The following is a 25,000-nucleotide window of genomic DNA, read 5'->3' on the forward strand; positions in this document are numbered from 1 at the left end:
TAGAGGTTCTGGCTACAGATCTAGAGGTCTGGCTACAGATCTAGAGGTTCTGGCTACAGATCTAGAGGTTCTGGCTACAGATCTAGAGGTCTGGCTACAGATCTAGAGGTCTGGCTACAGATCTAGAGGTTCTGGCTACAGATCTAGAGGTCTGGCTACAGAGTTGAAGAGCTGGCTACAGATCTAGAGGTCTGGCTACAGATCTAGAGGTTCTGGCTACAGATCTAGAGGTCTGGCTACAGAGTTGAAGAGCTGGCTACAGATCTAGAGGTTCTGGCTACAGATCTAGAGGTCTGGCTACAGAGCCAAAGATCTGGCTACAGAGCTAGAGGTCTGGCTACAGATCTAGAGGTCTGGCTACAGAGCTGGGGGTATGGCTACAGAGCTGGGGGTATGGCTACAGAGTTGGAGGTCTGGCTACAGAGTTGGAGGTATGGCTACAGAGTTGGAGGTCTGGCTTCAGAGTTGGAGGGCTGGCTTCAGAGTTGGAGGCCTGGCTACAGAGTTGGAGGGCTGGCTACAGAGTTGGAGGTCTGGCTACAGAGTTGGAGGGCTGGCTACAGAGTTGGAGGGCTGGCTACAGAGTTGGAGGGCTGGCTACAGAGCTGGAGGGCTGGCTACAGAGCTGGAGGGCTGGCTACAGAGCTGGAGGGCTGGCTACAGAGTTGGGGGTATGGCTACAGAGCTGGAGGTCTGGCTACAGAGCTAGAGTTCTGGCTACAGAGCTAGAGGTCTGGCTACAGAGCTAGAGGTCTGGCTACAAATCTAGAGGACTGGCTACAGAGCTAGAAGTCTGGCTACAGAGTTGGGGGGCTGGCTACAGAGTTGGGGGCTGGCTACAGAGCAGGAGGGCTGGCTACAGAGTTGGAGTGCTGGCTACAGAATTGGAGAGCTGGCTACAGAGTTGGGGGGCTGGCTACAGAGTTGGAGGGCTGGCTACAGAGTTGGAGGGCTGGCTACAGAGTTGGGGGCTGGCTACAGAGTTGGGGGCTGGCTACAGAGCAGGAGGGCTGGCTACAGAGCTGGGGGGCTGGCTACAGAGTTGGAGGGCTGGCTACAGAGATGGAGGGCTGGCTGCAGAGTTGGAGGGCTGGCTACAGAGTTGGAGGGCTGGCTACAGAGCTGGGGGGCTGGCTACAGAGTTGGAGGGCTGGCTACAGAGTTGGAGGGCTGGCTACAGAGCTGGGGGCTGGCTACAGAGTTGGAGGGCTGGCTACAGAGTTGGAGGGCTGGCTACAGAGTTGGGGGGCTGGCTACAGAGTTGGAGGGCTGGCTACAGAGTTGGAGGGCTGGCTACAGAGTTGGAGGGCTGGCTACAGAGTTGGAGGGCTGGCTACAGAGCTGGGGGGCTGGCTAGATAGTGTATTTATTATACAGGGACTTGTGTCGCCATTTACTTGTTAGTGTATCTACATTGTGATCGTTTTGTTATATGATCAGAAGTCTATGACCATTTTAAGTTTTGCTCATCATTATTCCTCTTGAGTGAGGAACCTCTCAGAAGTTAACAGAGCAGTGACTTGAGAGGAGATATTGAGATGGAGATTCTGGGCCCTGGTTTCTGATGCAACAGTCTGAGACAGAGGCCCCATTCAGCCACCTAGAAGGCAGGTACAATGGGCCCTTTAGTCCCCAAATCCCTCATCCTCACCCTTCCTCCCGGCCTGAAACCGTACCTGTACCAACGTGATCCACACCTGCTCCAGGTCCTCCTGGTAACTCAGCCGGACACACACCATCCCAAGCTCCCTCTCATCGCCTGACAACGTGATGGACTCTACAAGACAAGCAATACAGAGACATACGTTAGCTCAACGGAAAACACGACATCGTAGCCTACACTCCAAGAACAATAGGGTTCCGAAAGGTTTCTTCGGCTATCCCCATAGGAGAACCCTTTTGGGTTCCATGTAGAACCCTCTGTGGAAAAGGTTCTACATCGTAATTTGAATGATTTAATTAATGATTTAATTTATTTCTGTATAGACAGGAGTAATTATATAATTTCAGACAGTGTATTTCCTATTGGACCCACTGTCCTGGCGTTTCTCTCCTGTTTAACACTCTTAGAAACAAATGGTGCTATCTAGAAACTGAAATGGTTCTTTTGCTATCCCCATAGGAGAACCCTTTGAAGAACCCATTTTGGTTCCAGGTAGAACACATTTTGGTTCCAGGATGAACCCTTTTTGGTTCCAGGAAGAACCCTTTTTGGTTCCAGGAAGAACCCTTTTTTTGGTTCCAGGAAGAACCCTTTTTGGTTCCAGGTAGAACCCTTTTTAGTTTCATGTAAAAACCCTTTTCCACAGAGGGTTCTACATGGAACCCAAAAGAGTTCTACCGGGAACCAAAAGGGGTTATTCTATGGAGACTGACAAATAAAACTTTTGGGGGAAAAAAACTCTAAGAGTTTATTGCTTTTCATATTACCTTTCTTTCGTTGTCCAGAAACCAAAAGGCACAATCCTAGACATATTATCAACCCATCCTAGTTGTTGCATCTTTAGATTCCCCCACTTTCTAAGTTTCTAACATAGATTTTAATCTGTCACATATGAAATGGCTATCACGTGTGCTGTTCAGAATGGTGTTTTCCAGGTGTGCTGTTCAGAATGGTGTTTTCCCAGGTGTGCTGTTCAGAATGGTGTTTTCCCAGGTGTGCTGTTCAGAATGGTGTTTTCCCAGGTGTTCTGTTCAGAATGGTGTTTTCCCAGGTGTGCTGTTCAGAATGGTGTTTTTTCAGGTGCTCTGTTCAGAATGGTGTTTTCCCAGGTGTGCTGTTCAGAATGGTGTTTTTTCAGGTGTTCTGTTCAGAATGGTGTTTTCCCAGGTGTGCTGTTCAGAATGGTGTTTTTCAGGTGTTCTGTTCAGAATGGTGTTTTCCCAGGTGTTCTGTTCAGAATGGTGTTTTTGCTGTTCAGAATGGTGTTTTCCAGGTGTTCTGTTCAGAATGGTGTTTTTTCAGGTGTTCTGTTCAGAATGGTGTTTTCCCAGGTGTTCTGTTCAGAATGGTGTTTTCCAGGTGTGCTGTTCAGAATGGTGTTTTCCAGGTGTTCTGTTCAGAATGGTGTTTTCCCAGGTGTTCTGTTCAGAATGGTGTTTTCCCAGGTGTTCTGTTCAGAATGGTGTTTTCCAGGTGTTCTGTTCAGAATGGTGTTTTCCCAGGTGTTCTGTTCAGAATGGTGTTTTCCCAGGTGTGCTGTTCAGAAAGGTGTGCTGTTCAGAATGGTTTTCCCAGGTGTTCTGTTCAGAATGGTGTTTTTCAGGTGTGATGTTCAGAATGGTGTGTTTTCTGTTCAGAATGGTGTTTTCCCAGGTGTGCTGTTCAGAATGGTGTTTTCCCAGGTGTGCTGTTCAGAATGGTGTTTTCCCAGGTGTGCTGTTCAGAATGGTGTTTTCCCAGGTGTGCTGTTCAGAATGGTGTTTTCCCAGGTGTGCTGTTCAGAATGGTGTTTTCCCAGGTGTGCTGTTCCAGTTTTCCAGTGTGTTTTTTCAGGTGCTGTTCAGAATGGTGTTTTCCCAGGTGTGCTGTTCAGAATGGTGTTTTGTGTTTTTCAGAATGGTGTTTTCCCAGGTGTTCTGTTCAGAATGGTGTTTTCCCAGGTGTTCTGTTCAGAATGGTGGTCAGAATGGTGTTTTCCCAGGTGTGCTGTTCAGAATGGTGTTTGTTCAGGTGTGCTCTGTTCAGAATGGTGTTTTCCAGGTGTTCTGTTCAGAATGGTGTTTTCCCAGGTGTGCTGTTCAGAATGGTGTTTTCCAGGTGTTCTGTTCAGAATGGTTTTCCCAGGTGTTTTCAGAATGGTGTTTTCAGGTGTGCTGTTCAGAATGGTGTTTTTTCAGGTGTGCTGTTCAGAATGGTGTTTTTTCAGGTGTGCTGTTCAGAATGGTGTTTTTTCAGGTGTTCTGTTCAGAATGGTGTTTTTTCAGGTGTTCTGTTCAGAATGGTGTTTTTTCACGTGCTCTGTTCAGAATGGTGTTTTCCCAGGTGTGCTGTTCAGAATGGTGTTTTCCCAGGTGTGCTGTTCAGAATGGTGTTTTCCCAGGTGTTCTGTTCAGAATGGTGTTTTCCCAGGTGTGCTGTTCAGAATGGTGTTTTCCAGGTGTTCTGTTCAGAATGGTGTTTTTTCAGGTGTTCTGTTCAGAATGGTGTTTTTTCAGGTGTGATGTTCAGAATGGTGTTTTTTCAGGTGTGCTGTTCAGAATGGTGTTTTTCAGGTGTTCTGTTCAGAATGGTGTTTTTTCAGGTGTTCTGTTCAGAATGGTGTTTTTCCAGGTGTGCTGTTCAGAATGGTGTTTTTCCAGGTGTGCTGTTCAGAATGGTGTTTTTTTTTGTGATGTTCAGAATGGTGTTTTTCAGGTGCTCTGTTCAGAATGGTGTTTTCCCAGGTGTGCTGTTCAGAATGGTGTTTTCCCAGGTGTTCTGTTCAGAATGGTGTTTTTTCAGGTGTTCTGTTCAGAATGGTGTTTTTTCAGGTGTTCTGTTCAGAATGGTGTTTTTTCAGGTGTGCTGTTCAGAATGGTGTTTTTTCAGGTGTGCTGTTCAGAATGGTGTTTTTTCAGGTGTGCTGTTCAGAATGGTGTTTTTTCAGGTGTGCTGTTCAGAATGGTGTTTTTTCAGGTGTGATGTTCAGAATGGTGTTTTTTCAGGTGTGATGTTCAGAATGGTGTTTTTTCAGGTGTGATGTTCAGAATGGTGTTTTCACATGAATTGCATTTTGACAAATGTTTGAAATTGACTGCTTCATTACATGAGTTGCATGTTCTGTTCAGATTCATTACCATAATTGAAATGTGATTTATGTCCAACCCTGGTGTGTGTGTGTGTGTGTGTGTGTGTGTGTGTGTGTGCGTGTGCGTGCGTGCGTGCGTGTGTGTGTGCCTGCGTGCCTGTGTGTGTGTGCCTGCGTGTAATGGTGTAATGGTTACCAAGACTACGGCTGCTCCCCAGGGAGTCCCTCGTAGAGGACGAAGCACTGCTGCTCTGGACGTTGGACACACTGTCATACTGCTGCGTCGGGATAAACACACAACGTAAACCACTGGAAGCAAATGTCGCAACAAAACACAGAGACAACATTGCATGATATCAAGAGAAAGTCAACAGGACGTGAACAGGATACTCAAACAGACTCTTTTATGATCTTCCTGTATGCATAATTACACTACACTAAACATAGCAACAGCTGTAAAAAAAAAAAAAAAAGGTAGTTTCCCCAATAAGGCGTTGTAAAAACAATACAACACACTAAAGACAGCCAAACGACTACTTGCGCTACTTTTGACCAGGGCCCAAAGGTGAATATAAAAGGCAATATAATACCATTTGGAATACAACTCAGGAGTACTATTCGTTCAGACGGAAGCACGCGCAGCACTGGAGTTTATCGCGTTATTTATGACGAGGTTCAGTACGAGAGCTTTGTAATGTTTCTTTGTGGTTTTGGGGGCGAGACACTAGATACGGAGTATTCATAACGGCTTCACTATATATATATATATATATACACCTGGTAACCAATGGGTTGTTGATGACACGCGAATACGATACAGAACTACGCGATATCCTTTACTAATGCAGCGAAGAGAACCCCACCCGGACAGCCCTAACCAAACCCTTTGTAAAACACTACATATACATGTTTTTGATTGATTTACACTTCATTTAACACAATCAACAGAGATTTGCTCCGTCTTTTACCAGACAGAACGGTGAGTAACGGTCAATGAAAACACTGATGGTACAAGTGGCGCACAATGATTTATTACGAGGTTCAGAAATAGGTACGGCAGCTCATAGGTTAGGCGTTAGGCTTTGTTTACTGTGGCTTCACAGGTGCTGAGTTAAATAAATATTACAGTAAACATAAAACCTCACCTGTATGTGGCTGTGAAGGCTGGGGTTAGACAGATTAAACATAGATTTACTCAGACTCTGTGTTCCAGTCTTCATATTCCCACCTGAAAGCCAAGCCATCAGTTAACGGTACATAAAAGACACAAGAACATCTAAAGCTAAATTAAACACTGTGAACCTTTCATAGTGTGATGATTTTTGGGGGCGGCAGCGTAGCCTAGTGGTTAGAGCGTTGGACTAGTAACCGGAAGGTTGCGAGTTCAAACCCCCGAGCTGACAAGGTACAAATCTGTCGTTCTGCCCCTGAACAGGCAGTTAACCCACTGTTCCCAGGCCGTCATTGAAAATAAGAATGTGTTCTTAACTGACTTGCCTGGTTAAATAAAGGTACAATTTTAAAAAATAATTAAAATTAAACATTTTCTATTTTATTTTTCTGATATTGTAGATTCAGAGGTTAGTGTGATTTTACAGTACAGGGTTAGTGTGATTTTACAGTACAGGGTTAGTGTGATTTTACAGTACAGGGTTAGTGTGATTTTACAGTACAGGGTTAGTGTGATTTTACAGTACAGGGTTAGTGTGATTTTACAGTACAGGGTTAGTGTGATTTTACAGTACTGCGTTAGTGTGATTTTACAGTACAGGGTTAGTGTTAGGGTGACACCACAGTACACACCTGATCCACGGGGAGTATTTTTCAGGGTGCTGTGTGGTGTTGTCCTGGGACACATGTTGGGGGAGGAGTCAGGGTTATAGATGATATGACTGTCCCCTGACAGCTCAGCCTTCCTCTCTGCATAGGCGCTACTGGCTGACACGGGGGTCAACAAAGGTTAGAGGTCACAGGTCAGAAGTTACAGGACACATCACCTAAACCTGGGGTACACACAGAGTTTATCAACATAATCAATGCACAGTTGGTAGATTATTGTGATAGTTTGACCCTGGTCAAAACCATTCATTTTTGGGGTGGTGTTCCAAAATGCAATCATATCACACACAATTTGACCATTTATAAAATGGTCATATACACCGAGCGTACAAAACATTAAGAACACCTTCCTTATATTGAGTTGCACAGTTTTGTCATTTATAAAATGGTCATATACACCGAGTGTACAAAACATTAAGAACACCTTCCATATATTGAGTTGCACAGTTTCGTCAAGTCGGTCGGATGTCCTTTAGTGGACCATTCTTGATACACACGGGAAACTGTTGGTGCGTGGGAGAAAGAAATAAAACCAGCAGCGTTGCAGTTCTTGACACAAAACCAGTGTGCGCCTGGCACCGACTACCATACCTCATTCAAAGGCACGTACATACTTTTGTCTTGCCACTTCACCCTCTGAATGGCACACACAATCCATGTCTCAATGCTTAAAAATCCTTCTTTAACCTTTAACCTCTCCTCCGATTCATCTGCACTGATTTGAAGTAGTGACATCAATAAGAGATCATAGCTTTTCACCTGGTCAGTCTATGTCTATGGGGAGAGCAAGTGTTCTCAGTGGTTTCCTATACCCAGGTGTATATCTTTGTTTTAAAACAGACTCAGGTATACCCAGGTGTATATCTTTGTTTTAAAACAGACTCAGGTATACCCAGGTGTATATCTTTGTTTTAAAACAGACTCAGGTATACCCAGGTGTATATCTTTGTTTTAAAACAGACTCAGGTATACTCAGGTGTATATCTTTGTTTTAAAACAGACTCAGGTATACCCAGGTGTATATCTTTGTTTTAAAACAGACTCAGGTATACTCAGGTGTATATCTTTGTTTTAAAACAGACTCAGGTATACTCAGGTGTATATCTTTGTTTTAAAACAGACTCAGGTATACTCAGGTGTATATCTTTGTTTTAAAACAGACTCAGGTATACTCAGGTGTATATCTTTGTTTTAAAACAGACTCAGGTATACTCAGGTGTATATCTTTGTTTTAAAACAGACTCAGGTATACCCAGGTGTATATCTTTGTTTTAAAACAGACTCAGGTATACCCAGGTGTATATCTTTGTTTTAAAACAGACTCAGGTATACCCAGGTGTATATCTTTGTTTTAAAACAGACTCAGGTATACTCAGGTGTATATCTTTGTTTTAAAACAGACTCAGGTATACCCAGGTGTATATCTTTGTTTTAAAACAGACTCAGGTATACCCAGGTGTATATCTTTGTTTTAAAACAGACTCAGGTATACTCAGGTGTATATCTTTGTTTTAAAACAGACTCAGGTATACCCAGGTGTATATCTTTGTTTTAAAACAGACTCAGGTATACTCAGGTGTATATCTTTGTTTTAAAACAGACTCAGGTATACTCAGGTGTATATCTTTGTTTTAAAACAGACTCAGGTATACCAGGTGTATATCTTTGTTTTAAAACAGACTCAGGTATACTCAGGTGTATATCTTTGTTTTAAAACAGACTCAGGTATACCCAGGTGTATATCTTTGTTTTAAAACAGACTCAGGTATACTCAGGTGTATATCTTTGTTTTAAAACAGACTCAGGTATACTCAGGTGTATATCTTTGTTTTAAAACAGACTCAGGTATACTCAGGTGTATATCTTTGTTTTAAAACAGACTCAGGTATACTCAGGTGTATATCTTTGTTTTAAAACAGACTCAGGTATACTCAGGTGTATATCTTTGTTTTAAAACAGACTCAGGTATACTCAGGTGTATATCTTTGTTTTAAAACAGACTCAGGTATACCCAGGTGTATATCTTTGTTTTAAAAAAACAGACTCAGGTATACTCAGTGTATATCTTTGTTTTAAAACAGACTCAGGTATACCCAGGTGTATATCTTTGTTTTAAAACAGACTCAGGTATACTCAGGTGTATATCTTTGTTTTAAAACAGACTCAGGTATACCCAGGTGTATATCTTTGTTTTAAAACAGACTCAGGTATACTCAGGTGTATATCTTTGTTTTAAAACAGACTCAGGTATACTCAGGTGTATATCTTTGTTTTAAAACAGACTCAGGTATACTCAGGTGTATATCTTTGTTTTAAAACAGACTCAGGTATACTCAGGTGTATATCTTTGTTTTAAAACAGACTCAGGTATACTCAGGTGTATATCTTTGTTTTAAAACAGACTCAGGTATACCCAGGTGTATATCTTTGTTTTAAAACAGACTCAGGTATACTCAGGTGTATATCTTTGTTTTAAAACAGACTCAGGTATACTCAGGTGTATATCTTTGTTTTAAAACAGACTCAGGTATACCCAGGTGTATATATTTGTTTTAAAACAGACTCAGGTATACTCAGGTGTATATCTTTGTTTTAAAACAGACTCAGGTATACCCAGGTGTATATCTTTGTTTTAAAACAGACTCAGGTATACCCAGGTGTATATCTTTGTTTTAAAACAGACTCAGGTATACTCAGGTGTATATCTTTGTTTTAAAACAGACTCAGGTATACCCAGGTGTATATCTTTGTTTTAAAACAGACTCAGGTATACTCAGGTGTATATCTTTGTTTTAAAACAGACTCAGGTATACTCAGGTGTATATCTTTGTTTTAAAACAGACTCAGGTATACTCAGGTGTATATCTTTGTTTTAAAACAGACTCAGGTATACCCAGGTGTATATCTTTGTTTTAAAACAGACTCAGGTATACCCAGGTGTATATCTTTGTTTTAAAACAGACTCAGGTATACTCAGGTGTATATCTTTGTTTTAAAACAGACTCAGGTATACTCAGGTGTATATCTTTGTTTTAAAACAGACTCAGGTATACTCAGGTGTATATCTTTGTTTTAAAACAGACTCAGGTATACTCAGGTGTATATCTTTGTTTTAAAACAGACTCAGGTATACTCAGGTGTATATCTTTGTTTTAAAACAGACTCAGGTATACTCAGGTGTATATCTTTGTTTTAATACAGACTCAGGTATACTCAGGTGTATATCTTTGTTTTAAAACAGACTCAGGTATACTCAGGTGTATATCTTTGTTTTAAAACAGACTCAGGTATACTCAGGTGTATATCTTTGTTTTAAAACAGACTCAGGTATACTCAGGTGTATATCTTTGTTTTAAAACAGACTCAGGTATACCCAGGTGTATATATTTGTTTTAAAACAGACTCAGGTATACTCAGGTGTATATCTTTGTTTTAAAACAGACTCAGGTATACTCAGGTGTATATCTTTGTTTTAAAACAGACTCAGGTATACTCAGGTGTATATCTTTGTTTTAAAACAGACTCAGGTATTCAGGTGTATATCTTTGTTTTAAAACAGACTCAGGTATACTCAGGTGTATATCTTTGTTTTAAAACAGACTCAGGTATACCCAGGTGTATATCTTTGTTTTTAAAACAGACTCACCCTCTGGTCAGGTATACCCAGGTGTATATCTTTGTTTTAAAACAGACTCAGGTATACTCAGGTGTATATCTTTGTTTTAAAAAACAGACTCAGGTATATCAGGTGTATATCTTTGTTTTAAAACAGACTCAGGTATACTCAGGTGTATATCTTAGTTTTAAAACAGACTCAGGTATACCCAGGTGTATATCTTTGTTTTAAAACAGACTCAGGTATACTCAGGTGTATATCTTTGTTTTAAAACAGACTCAGGTATACTCAGGTGTATATCTTTGTTTTAAAACAGACTCAGGTATATAGGTGTATATCTTTGTTTTAAAACAGACTCAGGTATACTCAGGTGTATATCTTTGTTTTAAAACAGACTCAGGTATACTCAGGTGTATATCTTTGTTTTAAAACAGACTCAGGTATACTCAGGTGTATATCTTTGTTTTAAAACAGACTCAGGTATACCCAGGTGTATATATTTGTTTTAAAACAGACTCAGGTATACTCAGGTGTATATCTTTGTTTTAAAACAGACTCAGGTATACTCAGGTGTATATCTTTGTTTTAAAACAGACTCAGGTATACTCAGGTGTATATCTTTGTTTTAAAACAGACTCAGGTATACTCAGGTGTATATCTTTGTTTTAAAACAGACTCAGGTATACTCAGGTGTATATCTTTGTTTTAAAACAGACTCAGGTATACTCAGGTGTATATCTTTGTTTTAAAACAGACTCAGGTATACTCAGGTGTATATCTTTGTTTTAAAAACAGACTCAGGTATACCCAGGTGTATATCTTTGTTTTAAAACAGACTCAGGTATACCCAGGTGTATATCTTTGTTTTAAAACAGACTCAGGTATACTCAGGTGTATATCTTTGTTTTAAAACAGACTCAGGTATACCCAGGTGTATATCTTTGTTTTAAAACAGACTCAGGTATACCCAGGTGTATATCTTTGTTTTAAAACAGACTCAGGTATACTCAGGTGTATATCTTTGTTTTAAAACAGACTCAGGTATACCCAGGTGTATATCTTTGTTTTAAAACAGACTCAGGTATACTCAGGTGTATATCTTTGTTTTAAAACAGACTCAGGTATACTCAGGTGTATATCTTTGTTTTAAAACAGACTCAGGTATACCCAGGTGTATATCTTTGTTTTAAAACAGACTCAGGTATACTCAGGTGTATATCTTTGTTTTAAAACAGACTCAGGTATACTCAGGTGTATATCTTTGTTTTAAAACAGACTCAGGTATACTCAGGTGTATATCTTTGTTTTAAAACAGACTCAGGTATACTCAGGTGTATATCTTTGTTTTAAAACAGACTCAGGTATACTCAGGTGTATATCTTTGTTTTAAAACAGACTCAGGTATACTCAGGTGTATATCTTTGTTTTAAAACAGACTCAGGTATACTCAGGTGTATATCTTTGTTTTAAAACAGACTCAGGTATACTCAGGTGTATATCTTTGTTTTAAAACAGACTCAGGTAAAACATACTCAGGTGTATATCTTTGTTTTAAAACAGACTCAGGTATACCAGGTGTATATCTTTGTTTTAAAACAGACTCAGGTATACCCAGGTGTATATCTTTGTTTTAAAACAGACTCAGGTATACCCAGGTGTATATCTTTGTTTTAAAACAGACTCAGGTATACCCAGGTGTATATCTTTGTTTTAAAACAGACTCAGGTATACTCAGGTGTATATCTTTGTTTTAAAACAGACTCAGGTATACTCAGGTGTATATCTTTGTTTTAAAACAGACTCAGGTATACTCAGGTGTATATCTTTGTTTTAAAACAGACTCAGGTATACTCAGGTGTATATCTTTGTTTTAAAACAGACTCAGGTATATCAGGTGTATATCTTTGTTTTAAAACAGACTCAGTATATCTTTGTTTTAAAACAGACTCAGGTATACCCAGGTGTATATCTTTGTTTTAAAACAGACTCAGGTATACTCAGGTGTATATCTTTGTTTTAAAACAGACTCAGGTATACTCAGGTGTATATCTTTGTTTTAAAACAGACTCAGGTATACCCAGGTGTATATCTTTGTTTTAAAACAGACTCAGGTATACTCAGGTGTATATCTTTGTTTTAAAACAGACTCAGGTATACTCAGGTGTATATCTTTGTTTTAAAACAGACTCAGGTATACTCAGGTGTATATCTTTGTTTTAAAACAGACTCAGGTATACTCAGGTGTATATCTTTGTTTTAAAACAGACTCAGGTATACTCAGGTGTATATCTTTGTTTTAAAACAGACTCAGGTATACTCAGGTGTATATCTTTGTTTTAAAACAGACTCAGGTATACTCAGGTGTATATCTTTGTTTTAAAACAGACTCAGGTATACTCAGGTGTATATCTTTGTTTTAAAACAGACTCAGGTATACCCAGGTGTATATCTTTGTTTTAAAACAGACTCAGGTATACTCAGGTGTATATCTTTGTTTTAAAACAGACTCAGGTATACCCAGGTGTATATCTTTGTTTTAAAACAGACTCAGGTATACCCAGGTGTATATCTTTGTTTTAAAACAGACTCAGGTATACTCAGGTGTATATCTTTGTTTTAAAACAGACTCAGGTATACTCAGGTGTATATCTTTGTTTTAAAACAGACTCAGGTATACTCAGGTGTATATCTTTGTTTTAAAACAGACTCAGGTATACTCAGGTGTATATCTTTGTTTTAAAACAGACTCAGGTATACCCAGGTGTATATCTTTGTTTTAAAACAGACTCAGGTATACTCAGGTGTATATCTTTGTTTTAAAACAGACTCAGGTATACTCAGGTGTATATCTTTGTTTTAAAACAGACTCAGGTATACCCAGGTGTATATATTTGTTTTATTACAGACTCAGGTATACTCAGGTGTATATCTTTGTTTTAAAACAGACTCAGGTATACTCAGGTGTATATCTTTGTTTTAAAACAGACTCAGGTATACTCAGGTGTATATCTTTGTTTTAAAACAGACTCAGGTATACTCAGGTGTATATCTTTGTTTTAAAACAGACTCAGGTATACCCAGGTGTATATCTTTGTTTTAAAACAGACTCAGGTATACTCAGGTGTATATCTTTGTTTTAAAACAGACTCAGGTATACTCAGGTGTATATCTTTGTTTTAAAACAGACTCAGGTATACCCAGGTGTATATATTTGTTTTATTACAGACTCAGGTATACTCAGGTGTATATCTTTGTTTTAAAACAGACTCAGGTATACCCAGGTGTATATCTTTGTTTTAAAACAGACTCAGGTATACTCAGGTGTATATCTTTGTTTTAAAACAGACTCAGGTATACTCAGGTGTATATCTTTGTTTTAAAACAGACTCAGGTATACTCAGGTGTATATCTTTGTTTTAAAACAGACTCAGGTATACTCAGGTGTATATCTTTGTTTTAAAACAGACTCAGGTATACCCAGGTGTATATATTTGTTTTATTACAGACTCAGGTATACTCAGGTGTATATCTTTGTTTTAAAACAGACTCAGGTATACCCAGGTGTATATCTTTGTTTTAAAACAGACTCAGGTATACTCAGGTGTATATCTTTGTTTTAAAACAGACTCAGGTATACTCAGGTGTATATCTTTGTTTTAAAACAGACTCAGGTATACTCAGGTGTATATCTTTGTTTTAAAACAGACTCAGGTATACTCAGGTGTATATCTTTGTTTTAAAACAGACTAGCGAGAGAAAAAAAACAAGTGAAACTTGACAAATTATCCAAAGGATTATTATAATAAATAAATAATGATAAAAAGTGAAGGAGCCAAGTGTAGACTACGGCTATAACATGTAGTCAGAGAAGGTAGAGGAAGTGAGACACCCAACTCCAGCTGTTTTTTTTCCCACCCCTGGTTCAATGAAAGTCAATTCAACTAAGTAGACCAGACCCCAGCTGCTATTACATTGGTGTCTATGGGAGACCCGCCCCTTTTCAAAATATTGAACGGTAAAAGGCCTGAGTGAACTATATTCACATTCATCTCTCATCTTTGCTGTAGCCAAAGAAGATCTGTTATGTTGCTCAACTCAGTCGCGACTCGACGACTTTGCAGGTGCACCTGATTCATTAATAAACAACGCCATGCTAGTGGGTGGTACCATTCAAATAAAACCCAGCCCTGAAACGAAATGTACTGTGAGCTAAAAAAAAATAATAATGTACGAGTTATTTCATAGGAAAAGACTCACGTTTGGCAAGAATTTGGCACGAAGCCGACAGTTCCCGGTGTCAAGGACAAATGCGTCATACTTTGACTAAGCTTGAAAAAAATTGATTTTTTTTTTTTTTTTTTTTTTTCGGGACTTAAAAACGGTGACGAATTTGCGCCATTCTGGAAAGGACCCCGAAAATATTTTTTAACCATTTTCACAAAAAAGTGATTTATTTTTTATTTTTTTCGGGACTTAAAAACGGTGACCCCGGACATGTGGCCATTTACAAGTTAAACGACAAATATTTAGGCTGTATTGAAACGTTATATTTAGGTTCTCGGTCGAGGAATAGCCGCTCGGATCAGAGAAGAGGCAGGACGGAAGTTAAACTACCCCTGGATAACTGAGCCTGCTGGATCCATAGGTCGATGTGTCGAAGGAGCACTGTGCAAAGCGATAATATTGAAATGGAAGGAGTATCAGACCACTGCAAATCTACCAAGACCTGGCCGTCCCTCTAAACTTTCAGCTCATACAAGGAGAAGACTGATCAGAGATGCAGCCAAGAGGCCCATGATCACTCTGGATGAACTGCAGAGATCTACAGCTGAGGTGGGACACTCTGTCCATAGGACAACAATCAGTCGTATATTGCACAAATCTGGCAACAATGCAAAATGTAATGTTTGGCGTAAAAGCAACACAGCTCATCACCCTGAACACTCCATCCCCACTGTCAAACATGGTGGTGGCAGCATCATGGTTTGGGCCTGCTTTTCTTCAGCAGGGACAGGGAAGATGGTTAAAATTGATGGGAAGATGGATGGAGCCAAATACAGGACCATTCTGGAAGAATGGAACCTGATGGAGTCTGCAAAAGACCTGAGACTGGGACGGAGATTTGTCTTCCAACAAGACAATGATCCAAAACATAAAGGAAAATCTACAATGGAATGGTTCAAAAATAAACATATCCAGGTGTTAGAATGGCGAAGTCAAAGTCCAGACCTGAATCCAATCGAGAATCTGTGGAAAGAACTGAAAACTGCTGTTCACAAATGCTCTCCATTCAACCTCACTGAGCTCGAGCTGTTTTGCAAGGAGGAATGGGAAAAATGTCAGTCTCTCGATGTGCAAAACTGATAGAGACATACCCCAAGCGACTTACAGCTGTAATCGCAGCAAAAGGTGGCGCTACAAAGTATTAACTTAAGGGGGCTGAATAATTTTGCACGCCCAATTTTTCCATTTTTGATTTGTTAAAAAAGTTTGAAATATCCAATAAATGTCGTTCCACTTCATGATTGTGTCCCACTTGTTGTTGATTCTTCACAAAAAAATACAGTTTTATATCTTTATGTTTGAAGCCTGAAATGTGGCAAAAGGTCGCAAAGTTCAAGGGGGCCGAATACTTTCGCAAGGCACTGTATATATATATATAGTAAAGAACTGTTCTCTAGTAATAAAACCTGGTTTTATATATATATATATATATATAGTAAAGAACTGTCCTCTAGTAATATAACCTATATGGATTTACACATACATACATACATACATACATACATACATACATACATACATACATACATACATACATACATACATACATACATACATACATACATACATACATACATACATACATACATACATACATACATACATACATACATACATACATATAGTAAAGAACTGTCCTCTAGTAAAAACAAACAACAACAAAAATACATTGATTGATTGGTTCGTACTGTGTAGCCACGGTGTCTGGTTGCCGAGGTAACGTGAGCCTGGCGGTTGGATGTAGGAAGGTTTGAACGTGGGGATGACAAAGGGAATGTCTTTCCCACCCGGGGGGAGTTTGGAGAGGAGATAGTCCTCTGATACCCCTACACTCTTCCTGGGGTCACCTGAGATGGCTCTGGCAGGGGACATCTTCACCGTTATCACTACAGAGCATAGACATACATGGATCAGTTCAAATATACTGAACAAAAAATATCAAAAAACGCAACATGCAACAATTTCAATGATTTTACTGAGTTACAGTTGATTTAAGGAAATCAGTCCCATTGAAATAAATTCATTAGGCCCTAATCTATGGATTTCACATGACTGGGCGGGGGCCAGCGATGGCCCAGCCAATCGGAATGACTTTTTTCCCCACAAAAGGGCTTCATTATAGACAGAAATACTCCTCAATTTCATCAGCTGTCTCGGTGGCTGGTCTAGGATGTGAAGAAGGCGGATGTGGAAGTCCTGGGTTGCCGTGGTTACACGTGGTCTGCAGTTGTGAGGCCAGTAGGACATACTACCAAATTCCCTAAAAACTAAGTTGCAGGCGACTTATGGAACATTTCAGGGATCTTTTATTTCAGCTCGTGAAACATGGGATCAACATTTTACATGTTGTGTTTATATTTTTGTTCAGTATAGTTTATATCCCACTTATTGAAAGAGATAATTCCACTCCCAGGGGGCAATTTTCAATGTGAACTCTACAGAGTACAGGACATTCATCACATACTAATCACGTATCACATGTCATTTGAGCAATATCCTATATTTGACTATTTGAAATATTATAAATATATATAAATATAAATATATATTGAAATGGAAAAAGGAACAACTTACAAAAACGTAAAACAAAATGGTATTTTGTTCTGAAATCTATTTTATTTAACAAACAATTGTTCTGAAATCTATTTTATTTAACAAACAATTGTTCTGAAATCTATTTTATTTAATAAACAATTGTTCTGAAATCTATTTTATTTAACAAACAATTGATCTGAAATCTATTTTATTTAACAAACAATTGTTCTGAAATCTATTTTATTTAACAAACAATTGTTCTGAAATCTATTTTATTTAACAAACAATTGTTCTGAAATCTATATTTTATATAACAAACAATTGTTCTGAAATCTATTTTATTTAACAAACAATTGTTCTGAAATCTATTTTATTTAACAAACAATTGTTCTGAAATCTATTTTATTTAACAAACAATTGTTCTGAAATCTATTTTATTTAATAAACAATTGTTCTGAAATCTATTTTATTTAACAAACAATTGTTCTGAAATCTATTTTATTTAACAAACAATTGTTCTGAAATCTATTTTATTTAACAAACAATTGTTCTGAAATCTATTTTATTTAACAAACAATTGTTCTGAAATCTATTTTATTTAACAAACAATTGTTCTGAAATCTATTTTATTTAACAAACAATTGTTCTGAAATCTATTTTATTTAACAAACAATTGTTCTGAAATCTATTTTATATAACAAACAATTGTTCTGAAATCTATTTTATTTAACAAACAATTGTTCTGAAATCTATTTTATTTAACAAACAATTGTTCTGAAATCTATTTTATTTAACAAACAATTGTTCTGAAATCTATTTTATTTAACAAACAATTGTTCTGAAATCTATTTTATTTAACAAACAATTGTTCTGAAATCTATTTTATTTAACAAACAATTGTTCTGAAATCTATTTTATTTAACAAACAATTGTTCTGAAATCTATTTTATTTAACAAACAATTGTTCTGAAATCTATTTTATTTAACAAACAATTGTTCTGAAATCTATTTTATTTAACAAACAATTGTTCTGAAATCTATTTTATTTAACAAACAATTGTTCTGAAATCTATTTTATTTAACAAACAATTGTCAGAAGGATATAAGGCTATAAAACACGGAATAATCCAGTACAGTTGATAATATATATATATATTTTTTTAAATATTTATAAAGTTAACTATTTACCTTTCTGTTTGATTGCCTTGTCTTTGCCTTGGAAGCTTTTGCAGCAGTTCTTGATGCATTCCATTGCCATGCTGTAATGGAGTCCAAACCAGGGTCAACATTTAAGCAGAGTGCAACGTTAAGCACAGGACAGGACGCAAACGACCTCTGAAAGAGTCTCATAACGACTCTCATTCATTTCTAACTGACTGGACCACAAAATACTTCATGAAATGAATAGACAGTAGTCATCTAATATCTTATGATGAGAATAGATCAATATCTAGAAAATGTAGTAACAATAAGATACCTAATCTCTCAATATAATCGGATCAACCAGAAAAAAAAAACAACTTCTAAATTACCTGCAGAGTGGTGATCTCGCCGGGAAGAAGCAGAACTTCTATCTTTCTCTATAGAACAGGTGGAACAGTGGGAATTCTCCCAGTCTGTTTTGATCTGAGAAGCCTCCTCTGGAACCACAGAATAGTGTTGGGTCTTAGTGCCTGTCTATTATAGGGCTGGTTGACCAGTGTTGGCACGCACTCTCTCTCGCTCACACACACACTCTGTCTCAAGGGGAAGGCCCTTCAACAAGATATTCTCGGAAGAACACCACAAGCTTCCTTCTCTGAACAAAGAGAACAAACAAGCAGTAGACTAAATTGCTTCCTTAATAAATAACACACAATAATCTTCAACTTAATCTCTCTACATACAGTTGAAGTCGGAAGTTTACTCAGTTTTTCACAATTCCTGACATTTAATCCTAGTAAACATTCCCTGTCTTAGGTCTGTTAGGATCACTTTAGTTTAAGAATGTGAAATGTCAGAATAATAGTTGAGAGAATGATTTATTTCAGCTTTTATTTCTTTCATCACATTCCCAGTGGGTCAGAAGTTTACATACACTCAATTAGTATTTGGTAGCATTACCAAATTGTTTATCTTGGGTCAAACATTTCGGGTCTCCTTTCACAAGCTTCCCACAATAAGTTGGGTGAATTTTGTCCCATTCCTCCTGACAGAGATGGTGTAACTGGGTCAGGTTTGTAGGCCTCCTTGCTCGCACACACTTTTTCAGTTCTTCCCACATATGTTCTAGGTGGTGGCCACTCCAATACCTTGACTTTGTTGTCCTTACGCCATTTTGCCACAACTTTGGAAGTATGCTTGGGGTCATTGTCCATTTGGAAGACCTATTTGCGACCAAGCTTTAACTGATGTCTTGAGATGTTGCTTCAATATATCCACATAATTTTCCACCTCATGATGCCATCTATTTTGTGAAGTGCACCAGTCCCTCCTGCAGCAAAGCACCCCCACAACATGATGCTGCCACCCCCACAACATGATGCTGCCACCCCCACAACATGATGCTGCCACCCCCACAACATGATGCTGCCACCCCCACAACATGATGCTGCCACCCCCACAACATGATGCTGCCACCCCCACAACATGATGCTGCAACCCCTTAAAGGAACCCAGTTTGAAGGAGTAAATGTGATTCTTACCTCTCTGAAGACTCGTATTAACTCCTGAGATTCCTTCATCTCTATTTCTTTTTCTCCCACTTTTAAGGGTTGGCTCTCATCTCTCCATCTCTCCTTGGCTCTCATCTCTCCTTTTCTCCTTGGCTCTCATCTCTCCTTTTCTCCATCTCTCCTTGGCTCTCATCTCTCAATCTCTCCTTGGCTCTCATCTCTCCATCTCTCCTTGGCTCTCATCTCTCCATCTCTCCTTGGCTCTCATCTCTCCATCTCTCCTTGGCTCTCATCTCTACATCTCTCCTTGGCTCTCATCTCTACATCTCTCCTTGGCTCTCATCTCTCCTTGGATCTCATCTCTCCTTGGCTCTCATCTCTCCTTGGATCTCATGTCTCCTTGGATCTCATCTCTCCTTTTCTCCTTGGCTCTCATCTCTCCTTTTCCATTGGCTCTCATGTCTCCTTCATACGATTGAAATGTTCCACTGTGTTTACAACTTTAAATGTTCCACAAAACCGACCCTGTTTTCAGAATGGGCCTCAGTGGGGAAGTCCCCTCCCCCCTACAATTCCTCTCCCCCTTTCATTACAGCTTCCCAGCATTTCTTAATTTGTTTAGTTTTGTAGTTCAGGTCGTCAGTGTAGAGTGATCCTAGGATTCTTAGTTTTCCCGCCTCTTGCCATTGATTGTTAACAGTGTTTTGGACCAATCGCTCAGTGAATATTACATGTCTGTGACTCAACACGCATCTTTCATGGTTGGGACGGTGTTCTTCGGCTTGCAAACCTCCCCTTTCTCCTCCGAACATAACGATGGTCATTATGGCCAAACATTTTTGTTTCATCAGACCAGAGGACATTTCTCCAAAAAGTACAATCTTTGTCCCCATGTGCAGTTGCAAACCGTAGTCTGGCTATTTTATGGCTGTTTTGGAGCAGTGGCTTCTTCCTTGCTGAATGGCCTTTCAGGTTTTGTCGATATAGGACTCGTTTTACAGTGGATATGGATACTTGTACCTGTTTCCTCCAGCATCTTCACAAGGTCCTTTGCTGTTGTTCTGGGATTGATTTGCACTTTTCACACCAAAGTACGTTCATCTCTAGGAGACAGAATGCGTCTCCTTCCTGAGCGGTATGACGGCTGCGTGGTCCCATGGTGTTTATACTTGCATACTATTGTTTGTACAGATGAACATGGTACCTTCAGGCGTTTGGAAATTGCTCTCAAGGATGAACCAGACTTGTGGAGGTTTACAAATTGTTTTCTGAGGTCTTGGCTGATTTCTTTTGATTTTCCCATGATGTCAAGCAAAGAGGTACTGAGTTTGAAGGTAGGCCTTGAAATACATCCACAGGTAAACCTCCAATTGACTCAAATGATGTCAATTAGCCTATCAGAAGCTTCTAAAGCCATGACATCATTTTCTAGAATTTTCCAAGCTGTTTAAAGGCACAGTCAACTTAGTGTATGTAAACTTTTGACCCACTGGAATTGTGATACAGTGAATTATAAGTGAAATAATCTGTCTGTAAACAATTGTTGGGAAAATGACTTGTGTCATGCACAAAGTAGATGTCCTAAACAACTTGCCAAATCTACAGTATAGTTTGTTAACAAGAAATTTGTGGAGTGGTTGAAAAACGACTCCAACCTAAGTGTATGTAAACTTCCGACTTCAACTGTATGTACAGTGCATTTATTAGGCTACCCTTCTCACAAGTCTCATTTGACTCTAATGAAGTTCTTATGTCACACCCTGATCTGTTTCACCTGTCCTCGTTATTGTCTCCACCCCCTCCAGGTGTCGCTTATTTTCCCCAGTGTATTTATCCCTGTGTTTCCTGTCTCTCTGTACCAGTGTATTTATCCCTGTGTTTCCTGTCTCTCTGTACCAGTGTATTTATCCCTGTGTTTCCTGTCTCTCTGTGCCAGTGTATTTATCCCTGTGTTTCCTGTCTCTCTGTGCCAGTGTATTTATCCCTGTGTTTCCTGTCTCTCTGTGCCAGTGTATTTATCCCTGTGTTTCCTGTCTCTCTGTACCAGTGTATTTATCCCTGTGTTTCCTGTCTCTCTGTACCAGTGTATTTATCCCTGTGTTTCCTGTCTCTCTGTGCCAGTGTATTTATCCCTGTGTTTCCTGTCTCTCTGTGTTTGTTTATTTTGTCTTTCCCAGTGTATTTATCCCTGTGTTTCCTGTCTCTCTGTGCCAGTGTATTTATCCCTGTGTTTCCTGTCTCTCTGTACCAGTGTATTTATCCCTGTGTTTCCTGTCTCTATGTGCCAGTGTATGTATCCCTGTGTTTCCTGTCTCTCTGTGCCAATGTATTTATCCCTGTGTTTCCTGTCTCTCTGTACCAATGTATTTATCCCCGTGTTTCCTGTCTCTCTCTACCAGTGTATTTATCCCTGTGTTTCCTGTCTCTATGTGCCAGTGTATGTATCCCTGTGTTTCCTGTCTCTCTGTGCCAATGTATTTATCCCTGTGTTTCCTGTCTCTCTGTACCAGTGTATTTATCCCTGTGTTTCCTGTCTCTCTCTACCAGTGTATTTATCCCCGTGTTTCCTGTGTCTCTGTGCCAGTGTATTTATCCCTGTGTTTCCTGTCTCTCTCTACCAGTGTATTTATCCCCGTGTTTCCTGTCTCTCTGTGCCAGTGTATTTATCCCTGTGTTTCCTGTCTCTCTGTACCAGTGTATTTATCCCTGTGTTTCCTGTCTCTCTGTACCAATGTATTTATCCCTGTGTTTCCTGTCTCTCTTACGAGTGTATTTATCCCTGTGTTTCCTGTCTCTCTGTACCAGTGTATTTATCCCTGTGTTTCCTGTCTCTCTGTACCAATGTATTTATCCCTGTGTTTCCTGTCTCTCTGTACGAGTGTATTTATCCCTGTGTTTCCTGTCTCTCTGTGCCAGTGTATTTATCCCTGTGTTTCCTGTCTCTCTGTACGAGTGTATTTATCCCTGTGTTTCCTGTCTCTCTGTACCAATGTATTTATCCCTGTGTTTCCTGTCTCTCTGTACGAGTGTATTTATCCCTGTGTTTCCTGTCTCTCTGTGCCAGTGTATTTATCCCTGTGTTTCCTGTCTCTCTGTACCAGTGTATTTATCCCTGTGTTTCCTGTCTCTCTGTACCAATGTGTTTATCCCTGTGTTTCCTGTCTCTCTGTACCAGTGTATTTATCCCTGTGTTTCCTGTCTCTCTGTACCAGTGTATTTATCCCTGTGTTTCCTGTCTCTCTGTGCCAGTGTATTTATCCCTGTGTTTCCTGTCTCTCTCTACCAGTGTATTTATCCCTGTGTTTCCTGTCTCTCTGTACCAGTGTATTTATCCCTGTGTTTCCTGTCTCTCTGTCCCAGTGTATTTATCCCTGTGTTTCCTGTCTCTCTCTACCAGTGTATTTATCCCGTGTTTCCTGTCCTCTGTGCCAGTGTATTTATCCCTGTGTTTCCTGTCTCTCTGTACCAGTGTATTTATCCCTGTGTTTCCTGTCTCTCTGTACCAATGTATTTATCCCTGTGTTTCCTGTCTCTCTGTACGAGTGTATTTATCCCTGTGTTTCCTGTCTCTCTGTACCAGTGTATTTATCCCTGTGTTTCCTGTCTCTCTGTACTAGTGTATTTATCCCTGTGTTTCCTGTCTCTCTGTACCAGTGTATTTATCCCTGTGTTTCCTGTCTCTCTGTACCAGTGTATTTATCCCTGTGTTTCCTGTCTCTCTGTACCAGTGTATTTATCCCTGTGTTTCCTGTCTCTCTGTACTAGTGTATTTATCCCTGTGTTTCCTGTCTCTCTGTACCAGTGTATTTATCCCTGTGTTTCCTGTCTCTCTGTACCAGTGTATTTATCCCTGTGTTTCCTGTCTCTCTGTACCAGTGTATTTATCCCTGTGTTTCCTGTCTCTCTGTACCAGTGTATTTATCCCTGTGTTTCCTGTCTCTCTGTACTAGTGTATTTATCCCTGTGTTTCCTGTCTCTCTGTACCAGTGTATTTATCCCTGTGTTTCCTGTCTCTCTGTACCAGTGTATTTATCCCTGTGTTTCCTGTCTCTCTGTACTAGTGTATTTATCCCTGTGTTTCCTGTCTCTCTGTACCAGTGTATTTATCCCTGTGTTTCCTGTCTCTCTGTGCCAGTTCGTCTTGTATGTTTCCATGTCAACCAGCGGTTTTCCAGTTCTCCTGCTTTTTGCTATTCTCCTTTTTCTAGTCCTCCTGGTTTTGACCCTTGCCTGTTTCTGGACTCTGTACCCGCCTGCCTGACCATTCTGCCTGCCTTGACCACGAGCCTGTCTGCCACTCTGTACCCTCCTGCCTGACCATTCTGCCTGCCTTGACCACGAGCCTGTCTGCCACTCTGTACCCTCCTGCCTGACCATTCTGCCTGCCTTGACCACGAGCCTGTCTGCCACTCTGTACCCTCCTGCCTGACCATTCTGCCTGCCTTGACCACGAGCCTGTCTGCCACTCTGTACCCGCCTGCCTGACCATTCTGCCTGCCTTGACCACGAGCCTGTCTGCCACTCTGTACCCTCCTGCCTGACCATTCTGCCTGCCTTGACCACGAGCCTGTCTGCCACTCTGTACCCTCCTGCCTGACCATTCTGCCTGCCTTGACCACGAGCCTGTCTGCCACTCTGTACCCTCCTGCCTGACCATTCTGCCTGCCTTGACCACGAGCCTGTCTGCTACTCTGTACCTCCTGCCTGACCATTCTGCCTGCCTTGACCACGAGCCTGTCTGCTACTCTTTACCCGCCTGCCTGACCATTCTGCCTGCCTTGACCACGAGCCTGTCTGCTACTCTTTACCCTCCTGCCTGACCATTCTGCCTGCCTTGACCACGAGCCTGTCTGCCACTCTGTACCCACCTGCCTGACCATTCTGCCTGCCTTGACCACGAGCCTGTCTGCCACTCTGTACCCTCCTGCCTGACCATTCTGCCTGCCTTGACCACGAGCCTGTCTACCACTCTGTACCCGCCTGCCTGACCATTCTGCCTGCCTTGACCACGAGCCTGTCTGCCACTCTGTACCCGCCTGCCTGACCATTCTGCCTGCCCTGACCACGAGCCTGTCTGCCACTCTGTACCCTCCTGGGCTCTGATCTGGTTTTGACCTTTCTGTCTGTCCACGACCATTCTCTTGTTGGATTATGAAACATCTAAGAGTCCAACCATCTACCTCCTGTGTGGAGGAGTCCAACCATCTACCTCCTGTGTGGAGGAGTCCAACCATCTACCTCCTGTGTGGAGGAGTCCAACCATCTACCTCCTGTGTGGAGGAGTCCAACCATCTACCTCCTGTGTGGAGGAGTCCAACCATCTACCTCCTGTGTGGAGGAGT

The 25,000-nt window shown here is 40.2% G+C and overlaps 1 protein-coding gene across 1 annotated transcript in view; it reads right to left on the reverse strand.

The window, feature by feature from the left end:
- LOC118376463 (tandem C2 domains nuclear protein-like) overlaps positions 1–18,637 on the reverse strand; it is a 37,373-nt gene extending 18,736 nt beyond the window's left edge. Inside the window, exons 1-7 of the mRNA XM_052485469.1 lie at positions 18,537–18,637; positions 18,193–18,263; positions 16,158–16,355; positions 6,534–6,668; positions 5,876–5,958; positions 4,927–5,008; positions 1,677–1,777 (exon numbers count right to left, since the gene is read on the reverse strand). Coding sequence (XP_052341429.1) covers positions 1,677–1,777; positions 4,927–5,008; positions 5,876–5,958; positions 6,534–6,668; positions 16,158–16,355; positions 18,193–18,262 — 669 coding nt within the window. The 5' untranslated portion in view covers position 18,263; positions 18,537–18,637. The remainder of the gene's footprint in view (positions 1–1,676; positions 1,778–4,926; positions 5,009–5,875; positions 5,959–6,533; positions 6,669–16,157; positions 16,356–18,192; positions 18,264–18,536) is intronic.
- Positions 18,638–25,000: the final 6,363 nt, after the last annotated feature.

The sequence above is a fragment of the Oncorhynchus keta genome, chromosome 29, assembly GCF_023373465.1.
Source record: "Oncorhynchus keta strain PuntledgeMale-10-30-2019 chromosome 29, Oket_V2, whole genome shotgun sequence".
Lineage (NCBI taxonomy): Eukaryota > Metazoa > Chordata > Actinopteri > Salmoniformes > Salmonidae > Oncorhynchus > Oncorhynchus keta.